This window comes from Oncorhynchus mykiss, chromosome 22 (genome assembly GCF_013265735.2).
Source record: "Oncorhynchus mykiss isolate Arlee chromosome 22, USDA_OmykA_1.1, whole genome shotgun sequence".
Taxonomy (NCBI): Eukaryota; Metazoa; Chordata; class Actinopteri; order Salmoniformes; family Salmonidae; genus Oncorhynchus; species Oncorhynchus mykiss.
In genome coordinates, this window is record NC_048586.1 from 22,051,559 (window position 1) to 22,068,904 (window position 17,346).

The 17,346-nt window shown below is 40.3% G+C and overlaps 1 protein-coding gene across 6 annotated transcripts in view; it reads left to right on the forward strand.

The window, feature by feature from the left end:
- esyt3 (extended synaptotagmin-like protein 3) overlaps positions 1-17,346 on the forward strand; it is a 40,867-nt gene that overhangs the window by 16,187 nt on the left and 7,334 nt on the right. For 2 of the 6 annotated variants that reach the window (XM_021579281.2, XM_021579282.2), the window contains exons 14-21: positions 1,566-1,625; positions 3,814-3,885; positions 5,809-5,916; positions 12,736-12,885; positions 13,579-13,922; positions 14,508-14,606; positions 15,467-15,598; positions 15,828-15,933. In XM_021579281.2, coding sequence (XP_021434956.1) covers positions 1,566-1,625; positions 3,814-3,885; positions 5,809-5,916; positions 12,736-12,885; positions 13,579-13,922; positions 14,508-14,606; positions 15,467-15,598; positions 15,828-15,933 — 1,071 coding nt within the window. Of the gene's footprint in view, positions 1-1,565; positions 1,626-3,813; positions 3,886-5,808; positions 5,917-12,735; positions 12,886-13,578; positions 13,923-14,379; positions 14,446-14,507; positions 14,607-15,466; positions 15,599-15,827; positions 15,934-17,346 lie in introns of those variants that run through there. The other 4 variants (XM_021579283.2, XM_021579284.2, XR_002470226.2 and 1 more) reach the window with 3 other exon arrangements.

The window sequence follows — 17,346 nt, forward strand, 5'->3', positions numbered from 1 at the left end:
GAAGAACAACATGACCTGCACCGAAGTCAGATTAGGATATAGGCCAAGAACTAGATAAAGTGTATTTTTACCTGGCGGTTTCCTTATTGTAGGTTACTTATTTCACTATTTTTAGTTTTTGAAATCTTTGGTTGTTCACTACTCTACACTACTCTGTTTAGCACATGGCCTCACATGTGAATCCTTAGAGAGATGGGTGGGACTAAGGCTTAAGAGGGTGTGAATAATGCCGAATTGGTGTAGACAAAGATGGTGGTCGGTCAAATTTTGCAGATGTTGTCCGAGGTTGCAACAGTACCAAGAGGGGCGGGGCTTAGCGAAAGGTCAATTGTGCTCAAGTTTTCTGTCATAAAACGTGGCCTTCTGCATTGAACATTTTAGAGCTCTATTTTATCAAACCTAACGCAATGGTAAATATTAGCACTGGCTGGGTCTGGGGGTGTGTCAGAAATATTGTTGCTATTTTCACTGCAGTAATTGAGTTTATTAAATAGCATAGGCTACAGTAACATGTAATAGCAACATAACAAAAACAATGTTTTCTCAAGATGTTTGGAGTGTTGACAGTCAACATTGTTGTAATTGGCTTCAATGACTATGGGCCTTTACGCATCGCACTTCTCCTCAAATAAAAAATACTAGGCTCCCGTAATATGTTCTCAATAAGCATGATGTAGCCTAGGCCTACCGTTGATATGGTGTTATAGCACTGAATAATTTGAATACAAGAGGCGCTCTTTGGAAATCAGGATGGATATAAACAGACTGGAGTAGCCTATGCGCTGCAGGTAGACCTATGTGAATTGTGAATAATGCAAAAGCATGATGGCAAAAGCCTCACGAGTAGACCATTTAGAAACCTTTTATGGATAGCCTACTTGGCTAATGCATGGCTAGGATAAGAAAGACACCAGATTAATTGCTGTTGAACCTTCTTTCATTATAGTAGGGTAGTTGTAGCCTGTAAGGGCTTTTTTTCTTTATCAAATGAAATGGAAAACAAGCAATTATTACAGGAAAATAAATACCAGTGTCACCAGATCATGTCATCTCTCGTTCCATGATGGGCATATAACCTACATGGAGGGTTTTTTTACGCACATCCAAAATAATAACAGGAACTGGCTCAAATAATGTACAGTAGCCTACATAGATTAGGGGATACTCACAAACTTGATATTTTAATAAAGCTTTGGTGATTTAAGATGTATTTCAAAGCGGTCTCACGAGCCAAAGGACACACCTCAGATATTACCACTTCTCCCACCTCTGCACAGGCGTGCTCATGTACAAAGTAAATTACTAATCCTGGCTCGAGGATTTGAAAACGGAACCGTGCCGGCTTTAACAGGTCAAAATTGCAAAGAATGTGCATTTGACAACTGCTTAACGCCAGCTGAAAATAGAGCCCTTAAATGTGTTATTTTGATACATGCACTACATTTATTTGTTTTGCTCTATACATGCTCTTCATTCTACTTCATTGCAGGCATATGCCAGTATTTGTTTTTCTATCTGAAATATATATTGTATACTATTAATATCCATTTATTTGCCTACCACAGAAAGACCACAGTGAGTTCAGCCACTTTAAAAAGGATGGGAAGCACGCCAAAGATGCCAGGGTAAGATTGACCACATGCATGGGTCGTATTTAGTAGGGCACATAAAGGACAACATTTTGAATCATTTTGCAATGGAAACTAAAATGTTTCGTTTCTTATTGGACATGTCCAGGTAGTTCCTCCCTGTTTCAGTCTGTTTTCCATTTGGTGCCTAATGAATATGACTTAGGCAGAGTTGAATGGCCTGCTACTGGTACTCCAGGGTTGTGTTCACTAGAAACCAAATGGAAGCCAACAGCAGCAAACAGAACAAAACAGGGAGGGACCTACATGAATTTGTCCAACAAACTCTTTTCTGTTTGGAGTAAATGGTTTCCGTTGTGCACAGTACCTGGTACAGCACTAGTGTTTCCTGTTTTTCTGGAGAAGGCAGGTCATGAGGGTGTGACCGGTTGTATTCATTCCCATACCTGCTTTGTCTGCCCTGTCTTGATCTTTTTGATTCTGCTTCCCCTCCTCTGCTCCCCCTCCTGGTCACTCTGTGACACAGCTGTGAGAATCTTCAGTTTCGCTGATGTCACTCTTCGGGGAAAGTGTTAAACACTGTCATAGAAAATGCCTTTTGCATAAGTAAGGTCCCTTTCTGGACCGTAGGCAGCGAGTTCTGTCTTTGACCTGTGGTAATGCAGAACTTTTTCTGAAGGTTGATTAGTCAGAGGACAATCTCCACTGTCTGTATGTTGTGATGATTAGTCTAGAGCTCCTCTCTCTCTAAAGCATGAAAACATTAACAAGCTGCCAGGTGTAGCACAGTTTATATTATTTCATCTGTTTGTGCATTTGTGTCCTTTTATACAGTATAGTGTAGATCCCCGTGTTAAAGAAGTATTGACATTTCCCTCTCTGAAGTCTGCTAACACTATAGGCTCCCCTCTCTAGGTCATATAGTGTGCTAGCAGCTAGTGTGTGTGTATATACACAGAGAGCACCTTTTCTCTTATGAGCTGATGCATTCCTCTGTTTGCTCACGTGAGCCTAGCTCATATTATTCTCATGTGAGTGGAATGCAGACTCAAGGCAACCAATATGGGAGCTGCATGCAGGTAAACTAGAACATTCCAGAGCGCTCCGCCACTCATAAACCAGACATGTCAGACCTGGCTGAAGCTTGTTTACCTAACTTTTGTGAAATCTCTTGTTTTTCCGCTGAGTGTTCCTGACATTGAAATCTCTGATTTGGAGTTGGACAAGTACAGGTTCTAAGTAATGAAGTGAATATTATGCAGGTTAATTTAAAAATACAGTGAGCTCAAAGTATTGGGACAGTGTTTTGGCTCTGTACTCCAGGACTTTGGATTTGAAATGATACAATGACTGAGGTTAAAGTGCAGACTGTCAGGTTTAAAAAAAAAAAAAAATGACAGCACTTTTTATACATAGTCCCCTCCATTTTAGGGGAACAAAAGTATTGGGACAAATTCACTTATACTGTACAGTATGAAAGTAGTCAAGTTATTATTTTGTGTCCAATAGAATGGTAAATAATATATATTGTGTTATTTTGGAGTCACTTTTATTGTAAATAAGAATAGAATATGTTTCTAAACACTTCTACATTCATGTGGATGCTAGCATGATTACGGATAATCCTGAATGAATCGTGAATAATGATTCATAACCCCCCAAAAATGCTAACAGGTTAGCATGTCTTGGGGGTATGATATTTGTGCGTCTAACTTTCTCACTCATAATTTATTCATGATTCATTTAGGATTATCGGTAATCATGGTAGCATCCACATTAATTTAGAAGTGTTTAGAACACAGGAGGTTGGTAGCACCTTAATTGGGGAGGACGGGCCCGTTGTAATGGCTGGAGCGGAATCAGTGGAATGGTATCAAATACGTCAAACACATGGTTTCCATGTGTTTGATGCCATTCCATTTGCTCTGTTCCAGCCATTATTACGAGCTGTCCTCCACTGGTTTAGAAATATATTATAATTTACAATTAAACTGATACAATTTCATTATTTACCATTCAATTCTATTGGGCACAAAATAATCTGAAACACAACCAAAATTTACAGCAAATGCACTTTAACCTCCATTGTATCATTTCGATTCCAAAGTGCTAGAGTACAGAGCCATACCAATAAATACTTTTGGAGCTCACTGTACACACACACACTGACACACTCATATCTGAGCCTCTTTTATATCAATGTTAATGTTCTTTTAATCTATAGTTCACAAGGAGACACAACAATCCAAACTCTTATGTGGAGTTCTCCATTGATGAACAGAATCTGAAAAGCAAGGTATGTTAATACTGAATGCTGCTGCATTGTAGGGATAGTCATGCCAGGTGGATGTGACTTCTATTAATTAAATATAGTATATCCCCCACTGATACGTTTTGTCCATTGCATCATTCAACTGACTGTATCTGCCGTTAACCATTCTATATACAGGTAACTGCCAAAATAATGCAAATACTTTAGTAAATGAGGGATGCAAAGTATATATTGAAAAAAGGTGCTTCCACACAGGTGTGGTTCCTGAGTTAATTAAGCAGTTGACATCCCATCATGCTTAGGGTCATGTATAAAAATGCTTGGCTACCATGCCTATGCCCCCATAGGATGACAATGCCATGCGTGGTCTCTGAATGGTTTGAAGAGCATGAAAACTATGTAAACCATATGTCATTGGCTGTCTCAGTCACCAGATCTCAACCTAATTGAGCACTTATGGGAGATTCTGGAGCGGTGCCTGAGACAGCGTTTACTACCACCATCAACACAATTATGGAATTTCTCGAGGAAGAATGGTGTTGCATCCCTCCAATAGAGTTCCAGACACTTGTAGATTATATGCCAAGGTGCATTGAAGCAGTTCTTGCTCATGGTGGTCCAACACCCTATTAAGACAATTTATGTTAGTGTTTTATTTATTTTGGCAGTTACTTGTATCTTACAGGTAGGGCCCCTAAAATCCCTAAAATCCTGAATTTAAGGATTTTCTGCTTCTCCTAGAATTTCCTGCTTCTCCTATCCTGATTCCAGGAATCTTCAGACCTGGGTTTTCTGGGAAAACTTTTTTTTTTTTTTTTTTTTTTTTTTTTTACTTCCTGGAATTTTGCAATTTTGTAACAGGTGTTTTTCTTCGATTTTTTTTTTTCCTCAATTGGGTAAAAAATCTGTTCTCTCCTCAACTCCTCCTCTCCTCCGTGACCCGGAAACCAATAAGTGGTCACCATATGTAGGAGTTTAAATTCTTTAATAGGTGAAATGAGGAGATTCCTCTTCTCCTTGTTTGCCCCCTCCAGCAAAGGATGTTAAAGGTGTGTCCTACCACGGAAGAGTTTTGAAATCAGCCACACCCCCTTTGAAACAGCTGTTTTCTCAGAGGAGAAAACTTTGCACATCTTAAAAAAGTAATACATTACTTATCCTTTTATCTGTAAAATGTATAGTGCAGCTAGTTACATTTATTTTTACCACTTCACACATACTGTGTGTGAATACTGAGTGTACAAAACATTAGGAATACCATCCTAATATTGAGTTGCACTCCCTTTTGCCCTCAGAACAGGTTTTGAAATCATTCCACTGGGTTGCTGGCCCATGTTTACTCCAATGCTTCAGTTGTATCAAGTTGACTGGATGTCTTTTGGGTGGTGGAACATTCTTGATACACACAGGAAATTGTTGAGCGTGAAAAACCCAGCATCGTTGCAGTACTTGACACTCAAACTGGTGTGCCTGGAACCTACTACCATACCCCGTTCAAAGGCATTTAAATATTTTGTCTTGCCATTCACCCTCTGAATGGCACAATCCTTATTTAACCTGTCTCCTCCCCTTCATCTACACTTATTTAGTTGGATTTAACAGGTGACATCAATAAGGGATCATAGACAGACCAGATGAATCCAGCTGAAAGCTGTGTCATGGAAATAACAGGTGTCAACAGGTGTCACGGAAAGAACAGGTTTTGTACACTGTGTATTTTGGGATTCCACTCCTGTAAACGTAATTTGCCTGATGAGACACTAGAGAAGAGACAAAGTAATTTCTTACAAGCGCATTTGTTTCCACATTTCCTCGCTTCCCTCTGATGTTTTCAAAAAGAGGCACGGAGAGGACGAGGAGGAGGACATGAGGAGTCGAGGAAATCCAATTGAGAAAAGGGCTCCATTGTGCCCCCTCTTTATTGTCATTCCCCTCTCCTTCCTATAGGTGGTGTTTGCATCCAAAGACCCTGTGTGGGAGGAGTGCTTTACCTTCTTTGTGCACAGCATAACAAACCAGCGACTGAATATTCAGGTATACAACCCTCATGATAAAGTAAGGAAGAAACCTTCACACTGGTAGTAGTCAGTGCACACATAGACCTGATCATGTCATATAATGGGCAAATAGTCTGTAGTCTTTTAAATTTAATTTTCTGTTTTTATGATTTCAGGTCTACTTTATTTTTCTACTACTACTATTTTTTTTGTTTTTTACTACATTTCTCTGTTGTACTACTGTAGACATCAGACCTGGGATAACTATAGTATCAATTATGCTTTGTGAATAGTAACATCTTTTTTTAAAATAAGTTTACTACCATTTAGAGGTGACTACAAATATCTGAATACAGATTGCACAAAGTGACTACTTTTCGGAAACATTTGGATTTTCCACCTTCAACTACGATTAGTTAAACTAGTAGATTATCAAACCAACCAATGAGATTTACTCCTCGAACTACACACACGTACAGATAAAGTGTCTTGTTTCAAACAAATGTACCAATTTTAAAGGGATAGTTTACTCGCAATACAAATTAACATTATTTTCCACCTGTACCTTGGCTGTTGTCGATTTTCAACAAGGCAAGTTTGGATATTTCCTTACTTGGATACTTAAAATTCATATTTTGTTTGCAAGTGACTTATGCCGCTTTGATTAACAATGTAATAACTTGAGTAACATTTTATTAACATTGTTATATAAGTTGTGTATTTTAATTCCATAGCAATGGAGATGAGCTTTTTAAAATGTTTATTAAAAGAGGAATGGTAACTCAAATCAAATTTATTTATATAGCCCTTCGTACATCAGCTGATATCTCAAAGTGCAGTACAGAAACCCAGCCTAAAACCCCAAACAGCAAGCAATGCAGGTGTTGAAGCACGTTGGCTAGGAAAAACTCCCTAGAAAGGCCAAAACCAAGGAAGAAACCTAGAGGAACCAGGCTATGAGGGTTGGCCAGTCCTCTTCTGGCTGTGCCAGGTGGAGATTATAACAGAACATGGCCAAGATGTTCATAAATGACCAGCATGGTCAAATAATAGGTCTGGGACAGGTAGCATGTCCAGTGAACAGGTCAGGATTCCAAAGCCGCAGGCAGAACAGTTGAAACTGGGGCAGCAGCATGGCCAGGTGAACTGGGGACAGCAATAAGTCATCATGCCAGGTAGTCCTGAGGCATGGTCCTACGGCTCAGGCCCTCAGAGAGAAAGAGAGAATTAGAGAGAGCATACTTCAATTCACACAGGACACCGGATAAGACAGGAGAAGTACTCCAGGTATAACAAACTGACCCTAGCCCCCCGACACATAAACTACTGCAGCATAAATACTGGAGGCTGAGACAGGAGGGGTCAGGAGACACTGTGGCCCCATCCAATGATACCCCCGGACAGGGCCAAACAGGAAGGATATAACCCCACCCACTTTGCCAAAGTACAGCCCCCACACCACTAGAGGGATATCTTCAACCACCAACTTACCATCCTGGGACAAGGCCGAGTATAGCCCACAAAGATCTCCGCCACGGCACAACCCAAGGGGGGGTGCCAACCCAGACAGGAAGATCACATCAGTGACTCACCCCTCCTAGGGACACCCCTCCTAGAGACGGCATGAAAGAGCACCAGTAAACCAGTGACTAAGCCCCTGTAATAGGGTTAGAGGCAGAGAATCCCAGTGGAAAGAGGGGAACCGGCCAGGCAGAGACAGCAAGGGCGGTTCGTTGCTCCAAAGCCTTTCCGTTCACCTTCACACTCCTGGGCCAGACTACACTCAATCATATGACCCACTGAAGAGATGAGTCTTCAGTAAAGACTTAAAGGTTGAGACCGAGTTTGCGTCTCTCACATGGGTAGCAAGACCATTCCATAAAAGTTGAGCTCTATAGGAGAAAGCCCTGCCTCCAGCTGTTTGCTTAGAAATACTAGGGACAATTAGGAGGCCTGCGTCTTGTGACCGTAGCGTACGTGTAGGTATGTACGGCAGGACCAAATCAGAGAGATAGGTAGGAGCAAGCCCATGTAATGCTTTGTAGGTTAGCAGTAAAACCTTGAAATCAGCCCTTGCCTTGACAGGAAGCCAGTGTAGGGAGGCTAGCACAGGAGTAATATGATCACATTTTTGGGTTCTAGTCAGGATTCTAGCAGTCAGGATTCTAGCAGCCGTATTTAAACTAACTTTAGTTTATTTAGTGCTTTATCCGGGTAGCCGGAAAGTAGAGCATTGCAGTAGTCTAACCTAGAAGTAACAAAAGCATGGATACATTTTTCTGCATCATTTTTGGACAAAGTTTCTGATTTTTGCAATGTTACGTAGATGGAAAAAAGCTGTCCTTGAAACAGTCTTGATATGTTCGTAAAAAGAGAGATCAGGGTCCAGAGTAACGCCGAGGTCCTTCAGGTTTATTTGAGACGACTGTACAACCATTAAGATTAATTGTCAGATTCAACAGAAGATCTCTTTGTTTCTTGGGACCTAGAACAAGGATCTCTGTTTTGTCCGAGTTTAAAAGTAAAAAGTTTGCAGCCATCCACTTCCTTGAAATATACAGCTGTGTGTCATCCGCATAGCAGTGAAAGTTAACATTATGTTTTCGATTGACATCCCCAAGAGTTAAAATATATAGTGAAAACAATAGTGGTCCTAAAACGGAACCTTGAGGAACACCGAAATTTACAGTTGATTTGTCAGAGGGCAAACCATTCACAGAGACAAACTGATATCCTTCCGACAGATAAGATCTAATCCTGGCCAGAACTTGTAGACCAATTCCGGTTTCCAATCTCTCCAAAAGAATGTGGAGATCGATGGTATCAAAAGCAGAACTAAGGTCTAGGAGCATGAGGACAGATGCAGAGCCTCGGTCTGATGCCATTAAAAGGTAATTTACCACCTTCACAAGTACAGTCTCAGTGCTATGATGGGGTCTAAAACCAGACTGATGCATTTCGTATACATTGTTTGTCTTCAGGAAGGCAGTGAGTTGCTTTCTAATAATCATGATCTTTTCCTCAAAGAAGTTCATGAATTTATTACTGCTGAAGTGAAAGCCATCCTCACTTGGGGAATGCTGCTTTTAAGTTAGCTTTGTGACAGTATCAAAAATAAATTTAGGATTGTTCTTATTTTCCTCAATTAAGTTGGAAAAATAGGATGAACGAGCAGCAGTAAGGGCTCTTCGAGACTGCACGGTACTGTCTTTCCAAGCTAGTCGGAAGACTTCCAGTTTGGTGTGGCGCCATTTCCGTTCCAATTTTCTGGAAGCTTGCTTCAGAGCTCGGGTATTTTCTGTATACCAGAGAGCTAGTTTCTTATTAGAAATGTTTTTTGTTTTTAGGGGTGCAACTGCATCTAGGGTATTGTGCAAGGTTAAATTGAGTTCCTCAGTTAGGTGGTTAACTGATTTTCTGTCCTCTGACGTCCTTGGGTAGGCAGAGGGAGTCTGGAATGACATCAAGGAATCTTTGGGTTGTGGAACAAGTCAAGTGGTCTGTCTACCCAGACCTTGGCCAAAAATAGTTGTGTTTTGTAGATTATTTGAAACTAGTCCAATTTAAGATGGTCAACTAAAGGCAATTATTTCCTTTGATATTAAATAACTAATTGTATTTTTAATATAGGACAATTATTTAAAAATGAACATAAAATGTAAAAAAATATTCCATAAACATTTGAAGAACCAAAACTAAACCAGTGAGTTTAATTACTCAAAAGTATATAATTAAGCCATGGTTTGGAGGGCTTTCAGATCGTAGTAAATTAAAGATTGTCTGGAACCACTTTTGCAGATTCAAAACATCTAACAAAACACATTTTCAGAATTAATTATACCAGTTCATAAAGTTCTTCTTTAAGAAGCTCCTTTGTCCTCCACTCGTTACCTGTATTAATGGCACCTGTTTGAACTTGTTATCAGTATAAAAGACACCTGTCTACAACCTCAAACAGTCACACTCCAAACTCTACTATGGCCAAGACCAAAGAGCTGTCAAAGGACACCAGAAACAAAATTGTAGACCTGCACCAGGCTGGGAAGACTGAATCTGCAATAGGTAAGCAGCTTGGTTTGAAGAAATCAACTGTGGGAGCAATTATTAGGAAATGGAAGACATACAAGACCACTGATAATCTCCCTCGATCTGGGGCTCCACGCAAGATCTCACCCCGTGGGGTCAAAATGATCACAAGAACGGTGAGCAAAAATCCCAAAACCACACGGGGGGACCTAGTGAATGACCTGCAGAGAGCTGGGACCAAAGTAACAAAGCCTACCACCAGTAACACACTACGCCGCCAGGGACTCAAATCCTGCAGTGCCCGACGTGTCCCCCTGCTTAAGCCAGTACATGTCCAGGCCCATCTGAAGTTTGCTAGAGAGCATTTGGATGATCCAGAAGAAGATTGGAAGAATGTCATATGGTCAGATGAAACCAAAATATAACTTTTTGGTAAAAACTCAACTCGTCGTGTTTGGAGGACAAAGAATGCTGAGTTGCATCCAAAGAACACCATACCTACTGTGAAGTATGGGGGTGGAAACATCATGCTTTGGGGCTGTTTTTCTGCAAAGGGACCAGGACGACTTATCCGTGTAAAGGAAAGAATGAATGGGGTCATGTATCGTGAGATTTTGAGTGAAAACCTCCTTCCATCAGCAAGGGCATTGAAGATGAAACGTGGCTGGGTCTTTCAGCATGACAATGATCCCAAACACACCGCCCGGGCAACGAAGGAGTAGCTTCGTAAGAAGCATTTCAAGGTCCTGTAGTGGCCTAGCCAGTCTCCAGATCTCAACCCCATAGAAAATCTTTGGAGGGAGTTGAAAGTCTGTGTTGCCCAGCAACAGCCCCAAAACATCACTGCTCTTGAGGAGATCTGCATGGAGGAATGGGCCAAAATACCAGCAACAGTGTGTGAAAACCTTGTGAAGACTTACAGAAAACATTTGACCTCTGTCATTGCCAACAAAGGGTATTGAGATAAACTTTTGTTATTGACCAAATACTTATTTTCCACCATAATTTGAAAATAAATTCATTAAAAATCCTACAATGTGATTTTCTGGATTTTTTTTCTCATTTTTTTCTGTCATAGTTGAAGTGTACCTATGATGAAAATTACAGGCCTCTCATCTTTTTAAGTGGGAGAACTTGCACAATTGGTGGCTGACTAAATACTTTTTTGCCCCACTGTATATGTGTGGTGTACAGAGATGAGGTAGTCATTCAAAAATAATTTCAAGCACGATTATTGCACACAGAGTAAGTCCATATAGCTTATTACGTGGCTTGTTAACCTTTCTGGCGCAGGCGTTCCGCTAGCGACCCACCTCGACAACATCCGGTGAAATTGCAGAGCATCAAATTCAAAATACTGAAATAGTCATAATAAACATTCATAAAAAATTGTTATACATCGGTGTTATCAAAAGTGTTATACATCGGCTTAAAGATTTAACTTCTTGTTAATCCAGCCGCTTTGTCAGATTTCAAAAAGGCTTTACGGCAAAAGCATACCATGTGATTATCTGAGGACAGCGCCCCGCTTCAAAAGCATACAAACATTTTACAACCAAGTACAGGAATTACGTAAGTCAGAAATAGCGATAAAATTAATCACATACCTTTTGAAGATCTTCATATGGTTGCAGTCACAAGAGTCCCAGCTACACAATAAATGTTTGTTTTGTTCGATAAAGTCCCTCTTTATGTCCCAAAAACTCAGTTTTGTTGGCACGTTTTGTTCAGTAATCCACTGGCTTAAGGCGGTCAAAACATGTAGACAAATACATCCTAATATTAGTGGTAAAGTTTGTCGAAACATGTCAAACAATGTTTATAATTCATCCTCCGGTTGTCAATTGTCTAAATAATCGATAATATTTCAACCGGACAATAGCTTATTCAATAGAAAGGAAAAACAACGAAGGGCGCGCACTCGGTCACGCTCGCAAACCAGCACTGCATGATTCTACAGTCCACTGACAGAAAGGTCTCATTCTTCTTCATTTTTCAGAAAACAAGCCTGAAACATTATCTGAAGACTGTTGGCATCTAGTGGAAGCCATAGGAACTGCAATATGGGTCCTCACCCATTAGATACTCCATAGGCTTTCAATTGAAAACTACCCACGTAAAAAAATCCCACTCCCTGGATGGATTTTCCTCAGGTTTTTGCCTGCCTTATCAGTTCTGTTATACTCACAGACATTATTTTTACAGTTTTGGAAACTTTAGAGTGTTTTCTATCCAAATCTACAGATATATGCATATCCCAGCTTCTGGGCCTGAGTAACAGGCAGTTTACTTTGGGCACGCTTCTCATCCGGATGTCGAATTACTGCCCCCAAGCCATAAGAAGTTTAAAGCAAATTTTTACTCCTAAACTTATTTAGGCTTTCCATAACAAAGGGCTTGAATACCTTTTGACTCAAGACATTTCAGCTTTTTATGTCATTAATTTGACATTATGGGCTATTGTGTGTAGACCAGTGATGACATCTGAATTTAATCCATTTTAAATTCAGACACACCAAAAATGTGGGAAAAGTCAAGGGGTGTGATTACTTTCTGAAGGCACTGTAGAAACAGAAATAAAGTACACAATTACCATTGTAATCAGTGATGGGATTGTTTTTAAAACAAAAATAATTCTGGATGAGGCAAATATTTAGATCGATACTGAATATTTGATATTTTTCCATACCGCTCTAACACATGTAGGCTACTCAGGTAATTATATGCTCGTATCACATTGTACATAGCACATGGAATGGGATTTGATCCTTTGTTTCTGTGTGTGAGAGTGCCACTGTGTCTTATGGCCATAAAAATACAATGACAAAAGTATAATTATATTTCTATACAGGTCAAAGAGCACGATAAGAAGACGTTACTAGGCACACTCAATGTGCCCCTCAGCCGGCTCCTCAACACGTCAGATATGACCTTGGACCAGCGCTTTCTGCTGGAGCGCTCTGGGGCCAACAGCCAGATCAAGATGAAGGCCACTCTCAGGGTGAGGGAAAACTGCTCACATATCAGTGTTCTGCTTCAGGGGTTGGGTAAATGGGGCGAAATGTGAGGTGAGACTGGATCCGTGTTGCAGGCTTAGACTGGATTGGTGCCCTATAGTCTCACATGGAATGGTTAGGTGTGATGTATGTAAATCTGTTCTCAGACCAGTCTCTTTGATTTGTGTCAAGTTGGGTTGGGCGTCAGGTGGATATTGTGGCCTGCAATTATTATTTGGACTTGTTTGAGCTAGAACAATGACTTGCAGGTCACTTCTGTTGCAGATTAACTTTTTTTATTTGGTTCAAATTATAGGGATTGGGCTAGATTTGACTGCCACATCCGTTTGCGATATTACAACAAAGAAGTTACTTGAAACAACGAGCAATTTTTTTATTTATTTTTGCCTCGGACATCATTGCATGCGTGCTAGAAAAGCAGAGTATGTACTGCATTTATTTATTTTTTACCACGATGCTGGATGATCCTCCTCTTTTTCATCAAACAAAAACAATAGTATATGTGCTGCGGTGAACAGTGGTGCTGTTTCACCTTATGTGGATTTCAGCTTTAACAGTGGTTGACGAGAGATGTGCAAATGTGACAGGGCTATTGCAAGTTGTACACTATCTAGCTGTAAGTGGCGAATAGCCTTTTAGTGTCCTTGACATTGTCCCTACCCTCTATTCAAACACAGATCCTGACCCTGGAGAAACCAGAACCAAAGATCATTCTCAATCCTCCACCTCATCCTCAGCCCCAGCCCTTACAAAACCCACCCACCACATCTCCTACTCCTTCTCCCTCCCCGTCCCCCTCATTTTACACCACCCCTACTGCTGCAGCTCTGAACAGTTCCACCAATGGGTTCCATGGAGATTACGTGCGCGACCTCCACGGGTCTTTCCTGGCCGCCGACGGCCGGAGGACAGTCCCTTCCACCCCAGCACACATTCGGCGCTTCGACTCCCAAAGCCTCCTGTCGGAGAACTCCATCGCCTCATCCCGTTTTGACTTGACTGAAGGGGCCCCCTATCCTGAGTGAGTCATTAACTTACTATCAACAGTTCATTAGGATCCAAATGGGCCGAAAAGGAAAGAGATTAACATAAAAAAAATATTGGTTATCGTTGCAAAATGTTTTTCTACACTAATGAATGCACCACAGTTGGGGTCATTGGTTGGTAGTTACGTATAATATTGAAATAAATGGCTTAAGATTCAAACAGTCTTATTTGTGTATATTGTTTGTTTTTATATATATACTCAGTGATGTGTGGTGATGAGTCCTGACTTTGTACACTAAAAATAAAGTATTGCCATTTTAGAGTCACACCTCATCTGTGCTTGTTTGATTCTGGAAAGTTTCTCATCTGGTGTAGACTAACTCAAACATATTGTTGAGTCTTAGGTCCTAACTTTGTACAGAAGCAGTCCAAATGAATGAAAAGATGAGCACTGGAAATTACATGGTGCTTATCTTTTCCATTCATTGTAGAATGTGGGATATTGCTGGATCTACAAAACAGATGGCCTGGGATCTTGACAGAAGACTACTTTTGAGGTCTGAAAACATCTGGCAAAATGTGATTTTGATGTGTAATGTCCCTTTAACAATGACTCCAGCTACATCATGAACCACCAGGGGACCTTTGGGGAGATACAGCTGACAGTGCGCTATGTCACCCTGAGGAGCCGTCTCATCATCCTGGTCAACTCCTGCAGGTACTGTGCCTGGGAAACCTACTATCATGCCACACATCCCCACTCTATCTGTGTACTGTCTTTATCACTCACACTCACACTCACACAGGCACGTGCACAGATAAGGTTCTAGGGGTGTCTGAGCATCTGACCTTTTGCCCTCCTATGAGGAAAGTCTCTTTTCAGATTGGTAGTGTTTTAAAAATGAATTAAAAATTAACATTATTTTTCTTTTAGTCTCTTTTCTCGCTTGTTCTGCAATTAATTGCCCATGAAACTAGCTAATAATTTAAAAAAAAATGTATCTTGAAAAACTCCGGCTCCTCTGAGCGCGCACACTGCACTTGTCCTCCTACTGCTGCTGCACAAGCAGAAGCTACCGGCGCCTAGCGCTAGTATGAGTAGTGGCACACAGGGTACTTTTCTAATTTTATGTCGTCTTTCACGGTCACGTGAGAAGGATTCAATTTGACTGTTTTTAAGTAGGCATACAATGCAGATGTCAGCAGCAGAACAAACTTTTTTTTCACTTTGACCACCTGCCCCTCCAAAGATATGTACATGGCCCTACACACACACACACACACTTATCATATCTTGATGGATACAAACATACTGATATGCTGTACACTCATATGGACATTTCCAAATCACCGTTAGCACCCAGTCCATTGTGTAAACGTGTTATGATCTTTACTCTGTAATACAATTGAAAACTCTTAACGTTGTTTAGAATGGCACTCCTGAGGACGAGCAGACATTCAGAATAGAACATGTTCTCTGCCCTACGTCCTTCTCTTCACTTGGTTCCTTCATATAGAGCCATACTCTGCTAGGTCCTTCTCACCCAAGCCTTACTATTTTTGCTCTTTACTCCACAGGAACTTGTTTGCCTGCAGCAAGGACGGCTCAGATGCTTACGTCCGCCTTTACCTCCTCCCCGACCAGTCCTGGAAGCATCGCATGAGAACACAGGTGAAGAAGAAGACGGTGACTCCTGTCTTCAATGAGAAGTAAGGGCCTTACCTCCTTTGACCACCAGAGGGCATTCATTTTTGTGTCCATGGGTAGCCTGGAATCTAAGCTGCTTCTCCGAGCATAGTGAAACTGCATATGAGTTTCGATTCCAGGCTTATGAACATAAGGCCAATTCCATCTAAACTCTGTAAATTTAAGAAATACATTCAGGGCACCCTTCTGAATGCGAGTCTCTGACAAACATGTTGTTTTTACATCTCTCAGGTTTGAGTTTGACATGTCCCTGGAGGAAGCGGGGACTAGGAAGCTGGACGTGGCGGTCAAAAACAACCGGATGTTCCACACGCGGGAGAGGAAAGAAATTGGAATGGTAGGTAGCAATTAAGGAGGTTTAGGAGGTTTAGTAGGGAGGTTTAGGCTGCTGTCACTGTGGAAACTCTAGTCTAGAGTTTAGTCTAATCTGTGTTTAGAAGCATTTTTTAACTTTTTCCATTATTAAATTAGTAATACATATATGTAATTGTTGTAAATAATCTGTGTGTGCTTCATTCATCATCCTAAATCAAAATATATAATTATTTTGACATTGAATTATTTCATATTACGCTAATTCCCCTATACCGGAAAGAATGTTTTACTACATTACACCGACTAACGTTTTCACCACACACTATTTACAGGAAATACACATTCCTTTTACCTCAGATGAGGATAGTATAAAAGTTTATAGTCATCAAGATTACACAAAATCGATTGCTTACGGATGCCTGTAGCTCTGGACCTGAAGCAAAGGATATGTATATTCTTGTTACCATTTGGAAGGAAACACTTTGAAGTTTGTGGAAATGTGAAATGAATGTAGCAGAATATAACACATTAGAAAAAGTTTTTTTCATCTTTGAAATGCAAGAGAGAGGCCATAATGTATTATTCCAGCCCAGGTGCAATTTAGATATTTGCCACTAGATGGCAGCAGTTTGTGTGCAAAGTTTTAGACTGATCCAGTGAACCATTGCATTTATGTTCAAAATGTTGTATCAAGACTGCCCAAATGTGCCTAATCGGTTTATTAATAACTTTTCTAATTCCTAACTGTGCTCACTCCTAAAACACTCCTAAAACAATAGCATGGTATCCTTGTAATAGCTACTGTAAATTGGACAGTGCAGTTAGATTAACGAGATTTTAAGCTTTCTACCAATATCAGATATGTCTATGTCCTGGGAAATATTCTTGTTACTTACAACCTCATGCTAATTGCATTAACCACCAATCCTGTAGAGGTTAACCTTTTTAAACTGACTATCATATTTGTTGATTCAATTTGACTAAATTAGTATAATGAGTAATCCAGCAATGTCACAAGTTAATTAACATGAGAAAACTCAAGAAAATAGCAGCTCTACAGTGAATGGCTAAATTAGTTCTGGACAAAAAGGGTCCACGGAGCTGCTCCTCCTCACCACTCTCTATTTAGAAATCCATGTGAGAATATGATTCGCCAAAAATACGAAAAAGAAAACCTTTTTTTTTTTTACACTTTGTTCCATTGAAATCAACCCATATCAATGTGAGTGATTTAATTTATGTGCGTTATCAGTAGAACAGTAGAACAAGCTAATCAATTCCAGTCTAGAGTGACCACTTGGTAAATATTGGTGTGCGAGCAGTTTTAAAAGAATTTTACTAAATACTGTATTTTACTACACTAGTACATCTGAACATGTGTTTTACGTGTGTATGGGGGGAGGTGCAATTTATATGTCTTGGCCTTCAGCATATT